Genomic DNA, 11,830 nt, shown 5'->3' on the forward strand with positions numbered 1-11,830 from the left:
TGTGGGACGTAAGCAGGAGCAACTACGTAAATGTTAATTTATATGGATATACACCTTTTCTTAATTCTAAAATGGATCAGTTACAATTGCCCCCCAGTTGAGATTTGCCCCGGTGTACCTTACATATTTTTCGCTACGGATCCCAAGCCTTAAAGTAAGTACATACGTTTATTTACTTTGCCTGATACTTGGCAGTTTAGAGATTAGAAAAATACACTGTAATTATTATATTAATTAGAGAAGTGTTATTCACTTTTCGCTATTATTTTTTTATTTAGTTACAATAATCACGTTGATAGTCACGTTGTAGAATAAAAAAAATGTGTGATAAGGAATCATTTCTCATTCTAAGCAAAATACTCTTTATTTTGTGAATGGGATTAGTGTCTGCCTGCATATGCATAGATTACATAATTAACAAAATGATTATATTATTTATTTACAATAATTATTATATTATGTCTTACGCTATGCAGCATTAGATTTTCTATATTCTGATTACATAAGTAGGTACACGATGTAAATAAATAAATTAGGTCCCGGTGCCTTTTAAAGCGTTTTTGTATAAATAGACAACTCGAAATAATCGACTTAATCGATTTATTATAAACAGGCCGACCACTTCTGACCAATGCCAAAAGCTTAAGCGTCTTTACCTAATGTTACGTGGTTGACGACGTCTTAGTGTAGGTAAATGTAGTTCGGTTCGTTACAACCTAATTTTATAATACCATATTCCTAAAACGTCGCAATGCCAAAACAGATTAGTCACACAATGTCTAAAACTTGAAATGACTTAAACCTATGTACTTCTCAAATTACCGTATTCCCAAAATGTATAACAGTGAAATTAACTTAAAATCAAAACTTCACTTTCTCAAAATGCCTAAAATGCAGTATCCATGAAAACTGTATTTTTACAGTTTTTCATAAATAATTAGCATTAATTAACTAAATGAATACTAAAGTTAATAATAAAACACAGTGCAAGGAATATAATGCACACTGTAAATACAATTTTAGGTATTCTGAGAAAGTGTCATTTTGAATTTTGGTTATTATGAAACTAATACATTTCGAATATTGAATGTAATAGGCCAATGTAATTTTTTGCAGTTTGATGTACTGAATTGGTATTTTTGTAATTTTACTACTAATCTGTTTTAACATTGCGACATTCTGAGAACATGGTACTTATTATAAAATTTGGTTGTAACGAACCGTAATCGTTTTTAATAGGTATAGCAAAATTTTGGTAGGACTTTCTACCAAAACTCGCTGGTAAATTTACTGTGCAAGTTTTTTTTTATGTTATCTCGTAGGATCGTCTTTTTAAATAAACGCAGTGGAATGATACACAACTAGTTACTTTAATAAAGTTTATTCAGTGGCAAGTGCCAGATTTATTATATAAAAACTCGTCGCGTGATCGGTTAGGTACTTAGAATGCTGTAATATTAGTTATTTTATTTTTAAACCTAAGTACCTTTTATTTATCTATTACAGCTTTTAAATAACTCGTAGTTAATTGCCCCGATAGTCACGAAACCTGTTATAATAATCTAATCTTCCTAGTTTTAACTATTCGGTGGCAATCATTACTGGGTTAAATTTATATATATATTTAAAGATTATTTCATGAACTTACCGATATCGCATTAAAATACCTACCTACTTAATGGTAATGGTTAACTTAACACAAATACATGTTAGCTACGAATATGTCTTGTCCTGTGCATTGAATGTATATATATTTATTAAGTTAGGTGTAAGTATATAATATATTTTGTTACAATCTTCAAACAGAAGCGAAAGGAAAAACAAGCTAAAGGATCTGCCACTTTAGAACTGGGGATGGTTAAATACCTTTAACTGTTTTTTTCGACTTTCATATGTATTACATAATCTAACTAGTCCAGTATAAGAACCAGATCTGCTTGTGTTAATTTTTCGAGATTAGTTTGAGTAGAGTATTTGGTTTGGCTGTGTAGTCAGGTTCGCTTCTTTTAAACTAAATTTATTTTAAAGCTTCCAAAACATTGGCCTCGAGTCCTCGACTCAGAAACGAAAAACAATTATATCATAAACATAGGCATTAAGTAGGTATAAGTATAGAAGTCAGGAATCAAAAAGAAAAGTACTAAATTACTAAATTAGGTTAAAGTCATTAGAATCAAAATTGTACCTGTGTGTATATGTACGAGTAGATGAAGTTAGTTTTTATCAGTATTCTAATAATATCAAAATCAGTTTAAATTACTTAAGTTAATTATAAATTAGACGGACTATAGAACATAATATAAGATGAGAATATTTTATTACCTACCAAAATAGTTTGTGTTATATAATAGTTTATGTTATACATATACATATTGCGATTAGATCGGTAGGATAAATTAACATGTTAAATCTTTCCGATTTTCACACATCAATATAATTTTATTACAGTAAACCCCGTCGCCTACAGACTGGTATTTCGCCTACTAATTTTTAACAGTCATCTCAAGAGAAGCTTGCCATGACGTCAACGTAACTATAAATATTTATAGGACCGTGGTCTGGACATTGCAACATTTCAAATTCGACCACTTATAATTTACTACATCTTGATCTATTGCTAGGTGGCTAGGCTAGTCTATTATGTTTACGTACCACACATGCTTCATATATATATATATATATATATATATATATATATATATTATGTATGTTATTCGATATCTCCGAGAATCATGGACCGATTTTCAAAATTTATTTTTCATTCGATCAGGTATAACCCCGAGATGGTCCCATTGGCACCAAGTCGAGGTCTGATGATGGGATCTTGCAGAAATCGAGGGAACTCTTCAAATGTTATAGGCACATGTAATGTTTTTAGTGTATTTTTCAAAGGTACACCAGTATTTACGCCTGATGGTGATAACTTTATGTGGCTGAGCTGATGATGGAAGGTCAACTCCTCAATGGTTAGGAGTTAAAGGATAATTCTTTCACTACTGTACATATATTCGGACTGATACATAGAATATCAATAGGAACCACTAAAAATCAACAAATAAATAAACTTTTTAACAAAAAATAAAACCGCCTTCAAAAATAAGCGCGTTACAAAACACGGAGAAACTAAAAAGCAAAAAATAATAAACCTTTGAATTCCGATTTCTTATCGGATTGCAATAATCTAAACATCCAAATTATAAACAAATCAATTATTTTTGGAGTCGGTGCCAGCCTGCGTATGGTTGGGTGGTGCAAACAGGAAATAGCAAGGCGATGAACAGGTCTGGTACCGACTACAAAAATAATTGATTTCTTTATAATTTGGATGTTTAGATTATTGCAATCCGGTAAGAAATCTGAATTCAAAGTTTATTATTTTTTGCTTTTTAGTTTCTCCGTGTTTTGTAACGCGCTTATTTTTGAAGGCGGTTTTATTTTTTGTTAAAAAGTTTATTTTCGTAATTTACGAATACAACTAATAAGTAATAACAAACATGCGTTACCGAGCGTGTGTCGGTGTTCGACGCACATCAAACGAGCCAAATAAGTAACTATTAAGTAAACAAATACGCATTAATATTGTATTGTATACCTATTTACTTATACAAACGTATTTTTACAAGCTTTTTTTATTTTCTCCTGTTCGTTATATGTCTGTCTGTAAGTAATCAAATCTTGCAATTTAAATTTGATACACTTCGAAATTTGACTGAACTTTGAAATTTTGTATGCATGTATAACTTGGATGACAATGCAATATTATTATGACAAAGAGCTGATCTGATGATGGAGCTGAAAGGTGACCATAGGAACTCTGTGATGAAACAACCAAACACCGTCGTGTTTGGGTTTTTTAGAATTGCCTCAATTATTATAAGTTGACCATGGGAAGGAAAGTACAGTCAGCCAAAAAGCTTGTGTCAAAAATGAAATTTCTGTTAAAAAGCTTACTTGTTGTATGAAATGTCTAATTTTTAACCCCCGACGCAAAAACAACGGTTTGTTATAAGTGTGACGTGTCTGTCTGTCTGTTTGTCTGTCTGTCTGTCTGTGGCATCGTAGCTCCTGAACGGATGAACCGATTTAGATTTCGTTTTTTTTTTGTTTGAAAGCTGAGTTAGTCGGGAGTATTCTTAGCCATGTTTCATGAAAATCGGTCCACTATGTCGCGGTCGGGGGTTTTTCAAATTTTTAATTTTGTGGTTATAATCGCTGTTGCTTTATAATCCTCTTCACAATCGATTCGAGGTTAAAGATAGGCTTAAATTTTTGCACCTTTATGTAATGGAATAAGATGAAAAAATATAAACATTTATCTTTGATCAAAAATATGTAGGTACCATGTACACTGCCTATTCGCAATTTCCGACTTATTAAACAGACTAAAACCATTCACTTTTTCTAGGTGCCTGTTCAAATACCAGGATTATGTCACCAATATTAGACCCTGATTCACTATCTGAAACATCTTCGATAGTGCCAATTGCGAAGGAAATTAAAATAAGTACCTAATATAGATATACTACGTGATTACGCAATGATTCGGGATTCTGAATCTGAAACTGATGTCGATATGCAGGTGGGTACTACCTATTTATGCTAAGTAACCTCTTAAAAGTAGGCACAATGCTATGTACAGTTAGTTTGAAGACTAACAATTTTAAAGTCAACAAAAATGCACGCGTTACATATTAGACAACTGGCGATGGCGCCAAAAGTTTTGTATGGTGCCATTTGCCTACTTGGCTTGGACTACCAATTTTAAACCCGACTTAAATGCGCGCTACTTGGTTCGGGAGAATAGATCACAGGCACTGTAAAGCCTGGCAGGCCTATGCAGTTAGGCATCAGGGTCTGTGAAATGCGTAATGTTGGCGCGTGAGCGGCGGCGGTGCTGCGCTGCTTCTGTGATTGACTTCGTTTTTATGTTTTCAGTTACTTGTTGAGCTTATATTATTGTCATTATTGAGTGATTAGATAAATAAGTTAAATAAATGTTACAATTGAAGAATGACGTTTTTATTAACGGGGAAAGGGTACGTCAAAGTTGGTATTTTTACCAAAACCAACGCCTGACTTGACTTCCTGGATATTTCTTATATAATTAAGTCACACAAAATACAGTCTCAAAGATCGATGCACAAAACACATTCGTTGTACTTACAGTCTTCATCAGATATATCAGGCCCCGTAGCCAAATGGCATTTCTCCGACGCCAAACGAAAACGAAACGTAGTCCGGCTCTGTCTCGCCAATATGCAAGAGCGATAGGGATAGATATCTACTAGCGTTTCGTTTCGTGAGCGTTTCGTAAGCGTTTGTGCCATTCGGCTACGCAACCTGGCCCCGTAGCCGAATGGCATTTCTCCGACGCCAAACGAAAGCGATACGCCGCTGGCTCTGTCGCGCCAATACGCAAGCGCGATAGAGATAGATATCTACTAGCGCTTCGTTTCGTGAGCGTTTCGTGAGCGATTGTGCCATTCGGCTAGCCACCCAGAGATGCAAAGGCCCTCACAAGACTCTAAGGCAGCGTCCACGCTCATGAGACGCATGTCTTGCGACGCGGAACGGACGTCTCCGCCACGCCGCCCGAATGTAATTCAAAAAACGTCTCCTCAGTACATTTTGTATAGGAAGGACGTAAGACGCGCCCCAGGCGGCGTGGCGGCGGCCTGGCGTGCGCCGCACCGCCGCAAGACTTGCGTTTCATGAGTGTGAATGGTCCCTAACGCCTTGGTAATAGAGGCGTGTTCAGATATTTGTGAGCGCCTTCACAGCTCTGATATATCTGATGGCGACTGTAGGATATTCTCATACAATAAATTATATTGTTGGTGCTAGGCTTGTATTGTAGGTACATACATATTGTACTTGTAGCATACCTACTGTGTACTTTGTTAAACTAGCCAGTCCACACTAACACCGGTTGGTGCACATTACACATTATGAAGAGAAAAAATTAAGTAATTATAATGAATAACAAAACGATTTTTAGGGTTCTATACCTACCAAAGGGTAAAACGGGAATCTATTATTAACACTACGCAGTCCGTCCGTCTGTCACTAGGCTGTTGTATCTCATGATCCATGATAATTAGTCAGTTGAAATGTTCACAGATGATGTACTTCTGTTGCTGCTAAAACAACAAGTACTAAACAGATAATAAAATCAATATTTAAGGGGGTTCCATAAAAAAACCATTTGTTTTTTTCGCTGTACTGAAAACATAAGAAAATTTATAATTAAAGGGTCTTCCATACAATAAACATAATTTTATTGCCGTTTTTGTAGATAATGGCACGCAACTCTTCGTGCGCGAGTCCGACTCGCACTTGGCCGGTTTTATTTTTATTATTGTGGCTCAGAAATACGAAGCTATATCTTTAGGCTAGCCTTTTTAGGCAACCCTAGGCACGCCACGTAAATATTAACATAATGTTCGATTTCGGTTCGATTCGGATTCGAACTGAGGAGCTTCAGCTTCATAGGCAGCGTCACTACCCACTAAGCTAGCCCAATTGTTCTTTACTCGTTCATATACCGGACGCTCTCTCTGTCGGTTCATACTTAAAATCCAGCGGGAGAACAACAATTTTAATGTAGTTTCTTTTACAGACAAGTTCGCAAAATGAGAGCAACGTAAATATAATCTCTAATATAAAGATTTCAGGATTATCAATATTTCTAAATTTAGGCGAAGTTTCTGACAATGAAGTAGTCTCCATATCAGATTTAAATTCAATCGACCCTGTGCGCCTTGACCAGGTAAAAAATATTTTATTATTAGGTATTACCTATCCTAGACATAACATGGCATAGCAATAAAAAGTCTAGTAATTTAAAAGTGTACTAATAGTAATAGTGATAATAAGGCGTAGGGATGTGACGACCCCATCGCCCATTGGTTTTACCAGTGCAATCAGTCAACGCAGGGCAGCTTGTGGCGAGCTGTTGGGGAACAGCGACCCCACGTACCCGAGTGCTCCTGGGGAGTTCTGTTACCCGTAAGGCGGGTGGGTGGGACAGTACTCTCTACCTCTGGCTTGCCTTGGCTGGCCGTCCAGAGTGGAGTCGTTAGGGCTACATGCCCCAGGGGTGGAAGTGAAAATTTGCATAAGACGCGAGTTGGTGCAGTGGCTTCACAGCCACTGGGCAGAAAGCGGTGTACACCTCTCGACACCCTTGAGTTCTCACACCGGTGTTGCCCTTGAGCCATCTTGGATGTCGCTTTTTGTGGGGGCCCATCTTCTGGGGACGAGTCACCGTCTGCCGGAAATAAAATTGGATACCGTTCTATTAGGCAGGCGTCCGGTTTTTTATCCATAGCTCAGTATTTAGTCCATCACTTTCATCAAAATAGACCAGTTCATTTTAGATTCCATTAACTCTCAAATAGTCCTTACACCCTGGCGGGTGTTGCCTCTGCGTGTGTCCCATGATACGGGCAAGGGCAACATCCGCTCGGTGTACCCCTTACATTTCATTAAAGTGTCGAAAGGGCCTCTACGTGTTGGCTTCGGCCCCGCGCACGCCTCCCAAAGGTCCGGAATACCATTGTTCCGTGATGGGAAAGACATAATAATAATACTAATACTAATACTAATACTAATACTAATAATAATACTAATAGTAATACTATAGTAATACTAATCTACTAATATAACTAAGTGTAATAATACCTACATAGTAATAAATGGTGATTTTGATTTTCAGGGGACAGAGGATTATCCGGAATTATTAAACAAAGAGAAGAAACCAAGAAAAAAGCGAAGAAGGGCATGTCGCAACTTAACTTTAACCCAAAACCTCGATTCCGAAACTGATACACAAGATTTTTCTCCCAGTGATGGCTCAGATTTTGCCCCGGATTCAGCCAGTCGATTTAGTGATGACTCAATGCAATTTACTATTACTTAGCAATATGCATTTGTATGAGAACAAGTCCTCGAACTGCTGCATGACACTTGCAGTCGAGGGTACCTTGCAAATGCATACTGTTGAGTGACACCGTCTGCCGTTCCCGCCTGCCGCTGCCATTGCTGTCTTATGTGTTTAAACGTGTTATGCTTAAGTCCATGTAACTACCACTATCCACCGCCCTACTCGGCTGTCAATGTTGGTATAATTAAGACCTCAGATTACGACAAAGTTTTTTTCTTGCATGTCACTCGGAATGCGTTAGCAGTGGACTAAAGCAAAACACTTCAACATCTACAATGGTAACGATATGGCGGTTAAAAACACTATTTTTACATTTTTCTGTGAAAAGGGTGTCTTATTCATCTACATAGTGAAATAATAAAAAGCACTTTTAAAATTGTGTCGCTAACTTCAAACTCGGGTAAATCCATTCTGCTTTAAGGTTGATTATGTATAAAAATATTTATATAGGTACCTAATCTGAAAAAGAATCAACCTTATTATAGCAGAATGGATTTACCAAAGTTTGAAGTTAAGCGACACAATTCTCATCCATTCCCTACTAGTAATAAATAAATACAACTCTGAATAAATATTGGGTTATACTTACGTTTGTAATCAATAAAATTGTCTCGGTTGAATTGAAATTCTAATAAATTAGTAAACAATGAGTAACAAAATTTGTTTTATTAACCAAGGGCCCATTTCTCGAAGCTACAAGTTACAATTTACAAACGGTTGTCAATGTCTAACATGACAAGTTGGAAAGAGATCCGACTTCCGCTTGTAAGCTTGTAACGTGTAACTTTCTGTTTTGAGAAATGGGCCAAAGTGGTCTTCATGTCTAGGTATCTTAACTGTAGACGTTGGGCCAATCACTTATTAATGTTAAATATGGCGGGGTAGCTCTCACTCCTAAGAGAACAGTCAAAACCATCTATACGATGAATAATTACAATTACAGACGGTTTGATGCAACGTACCCTTAGGGTGAGTAGCACCAAACTGTAAAAACTTCTCATACACGAATGAAAAGTTTTGACAGTTCTATACGGGATGACAGCTGCCGCGCCATATTTGACATTGATCAGTGTGTTAAAGTGTGTTGGTATATACAACTCGCCCTTATTGAGTCATCGTTCGTCATTCCGCCGCCGATTTCGTTGCTCATTGTTGGGCTATCCATCGTTATAGCAGGCTCGTTGCTCGGCGAAGAGATCGGCCTTTTGCTGGGCTAGCTTGGGATGAGAATGCGCATAGTCGGTCGCCCTGTTGCCCGGGCGGGCGCGACGCAGGGCGGCGGTTGCTCAGTTTCCTGGGTGGGCTCGTTGAACAATTCAATGATTTTAGGGTTTCGTAGTGAGAATGGGCAAGAACGGAAACCTTATAGTTTTGTCATGTCCGTCCGTCTGTCCGTATTTCACAGCCGCTTTACTCAGTAACCATAAAGCCTACGTTGATCAATTTTTACACGAAGGTGTGTTTTGAGTGCCGGTACTAGGATTTGTAGATAAATAATGAAAAAAAATTAGGGGAGAGGGGGCACTTCATACATGTAACTAAGTAATTTTTTTTATTTGGCAAATATCCTAGTGTGGTAGGTACCTACTTTATTAAATAATCGCTCTTTTTATGCCAAAACTCAAATTACGATGACAATAATTTAGTTTATTTTTTCGTAATGATCACTCATTCAACCTATAAAGGTTCAATGACCTCGCCGAGAAATATTAATCCTGTCAACAAATGTTGATCAGATGGGTTGTGACATCAGGTAATGGTTGATCCGTTGGCAATAGTTAATATGAACAGTTTTTGTTGATCTGATGTATGACTGACTCTGCATACAGATGATGCTCGATCAGATCTGATATCTGATCAACAATAGTTGTCCCTTCTGGTTAGGTTACGTTAAGTCCAAATAGGAGGAGGTAGGGCATAGCGAATGATATTCCGCTTTGTGTGGTAGGGCACAGCACAGCGGATATTGTCTCGCTCGACTCTAGAGCAGAGCCCAACTGGGGAAGTACCTCCGCCTTACAGAAGACCGCAGCCATATAGCACTAGACCCTACTCATAGTGTTGTGTTCCTGCCCCGGTGAGTAAGGTTGCCAGAGCTCAACGAGGGTGCGGGGTGCTGACGACGGGAGGACTTACGGAACTAATTTGTTCCGTCTATTGTCCTTTGAGTCGTCGGCAACCCAAACCCTCCTTTGAACTTGTACACTCCTTTTTGCTGTGCACACACAGCAAAGGGGAGTGTACAAGTTTCTAATGGGGTGCGACACTCTTTGAGTTGCAGGCGTCCATAGGTTACGGTGACCGCTTTTTATCAGGCGGACCGTATGCTTGTTTGCCACCGACGTAGTATAGAAAAAAAAATAAGATTCACCTTTTTAACACGTATCACATGTCTTTTTATTTTAAAAATAGTATTTTTTACAGTTTAAAATCCTAGCTAAAAAGTTTTATTGTAAATATGACAAATAAGCCTGCGGCCTCACGTGCTTGGGAGCCTCTCAGAGACGCTCCAGGCCTTCGGCCCTATGCGGAGCTCGGCTTCCGGCCCTCGCTGGGTTTTGAAGCTCAGCGTTGGGCCTCCGGCCCGCCGCTTCGCTTTTCAGACACTTTTATTATTGTTCTGCGTGGGAGCACTTGTAGTTGTCCGTCCGGAGCTCGGCCTACGGCCTCGCGTGCTTGGGAGGCTTGATATATTGTTGGATAGGTATTTAAAAAGGAAAAGGGGTTTACCGAAATCATTTTTTGATATTGTTAATATTTTCGGAAATAATTGCTCCAAAAGTAAAAAAATGGGTGTCTGCCCGCTAAGACTTATATGTATTCTGTGGTTCCATTTATAATTTACGGTTGTGTAGAATCTCTGCTACAACTATTGCTTTTTAGGGTTCCGTAACCAAGATGGCAAAAACGGAACCTTTATAGTTTCGCCATGTCTGTCTGTCTCTCTATCTGTTTGTCTGTCCGAGGGTAATTTCAGAGACCGTTTGCACTAGAAAGCTGTTATTTGGCATGAATATACAAATGTGAGTGTATTTTAGTAAAACGTCCCACTTTGCCGTTTACCATTAAGGCGAGATTTACTTGTATTTTAATATGAATAAACTGACCAAGCGGCTTTATAGCAATCGACAAAGAGGGACGTTTTGCTGTGCACACTCACAAATAATTATTAGTTATTAGGTATGTGACTAACATAATAAAGGGCATTAAAACTAGGCTTGTGCCGTTTCGTTCGTTGATCGGAGCGCTCCGATCTTTCAATCGCTCCCACGAACTAGTTCGCTCTTTTAGGTCTTTTGCTCATTTAGTTCAGCCAGACCAGCGACCATTGCGGTCGGAAAGATCAGAACGAATGGGACCGAATAGTGTCAAAATGATACTAATAGTCCACAGAGAGTAACATTCCGGGCCGAAAGGTTGTAAGTAACCGAACTCTAATATCAAAAATTTGACGTTTTTTTTGTTGCTCTGCTAAGTAGCTCTCGCTCTCAGTCGGCGCAGTCACACATTCGTTCTCGATCCAAACCGCTCGCGCTCGCCGATCCTATACTGAACTAAATGAGCAAAGACCGAATCTTGGAGCCTGGAAAGATTCAGTTCATTTCGGTCATTGATGGGATTTTATTCCTAACAGTTCATAGTTCGTGAACGACACAAGCCTAATTAAAACACGAGTGCGGTTTTATGAAACGAGCTGTATAAGATCACACTATTGTTTTAAAACCTAATTATGTGCAATATACAATTGTATACATAACTTTATCCATATAAATAATATTATAATATCTAAAAATATATAGGCTCCATTTATTTGTTTACGGTCTCTCAAAACAAATGACGCGCGCCTGTGCTGAGGCGCGCACGGCCTCCGGGTGGTGTCCTGCC

At 38.1% G+C, this 11,830-nt stretch overlaps 1 protein-coding gene across 3 annotated transcripts; it reads left to right on the forward strand.

The window, feature by feature from the left end:
* Positions 1–2,947: 2,947 nt before the first annotated feature.
* On the forward strand, positions 2,948–8,453 carry LOC125241426. Of its 3 annotated transcripts, XM_048149917.1 has the most exons (4): positions 2,948–2,966; positions 4,406–4,579; positions 6,620–6,769; positions 7,718–8,453. In XM_048149917.1, exons 2-4 carry the CDS (start codon positions 4,538–4,540, stop codon positions 7,919–7,921), a joined length of 396 nt encoding a protein of 131 aa, XP_048005874.1. In that variant the 5' UTR covers positions 2,948–2,966; positions 4,406–4,537; the 3' UTR covers positions 7,922–8,453. The 3 variants fall into 3 exon arrangements, with proteins under 3 accessions (XP_048005874.1, XP_048005873.1, XP_048005875.1); XM_048149916.1 differs by lacking the exon at positions 2,948–2,966 and having other exon boundaries at positions 4,323–4,579; XM_048149918.1 differs by lacking the exon at positions 2,948–2,966 and having other exon boundaries at positions 4,323–4,579; positions 6,668–6,769.
* The last annotated feature ends 3,377 nt before the right edge of the window (positions 8,454–11,830 follow it).

Source organism: Leguminivora glycinivorella, chromosome Z (genome assembly GCF_023078275.1).
Source record: "Leguminivora glycinivorella isolate SPB_JAAS2020 chromosome Z, LegGlyc_1.1, whole genome shotgun sequence".
Taxonomy (NCBI): domain Eukaryota; kingdom Metazoa; phylum Arthropoda; class Insecta; order Lepidoptera; family Tortricidae; genus Leguminivora; species Leguminivora glycinivorella.

Coding starts and splice junctions, on each gene's coding strand:
- LOC125241426 (XM_048149917.1), top strand. CDS start 4,538: ATGATTCGGGATTCTGAATCTGAAACTGATGTCGATATGCAG. Junction 4,580..6,619: donor AAACTGATGTCGATATGCAG/GTGGGTACTACC, acceptor TTTCTTTTACAG/ACAAGTTCGCAAAATGAGAG. Junction 6,770..7,717: donor ACCCTGTGCGCCTTGACCAG/GTAAAAAATATT, acceptor TTTGATTTTCAG/GGGACAGAGGATTATCCGGA.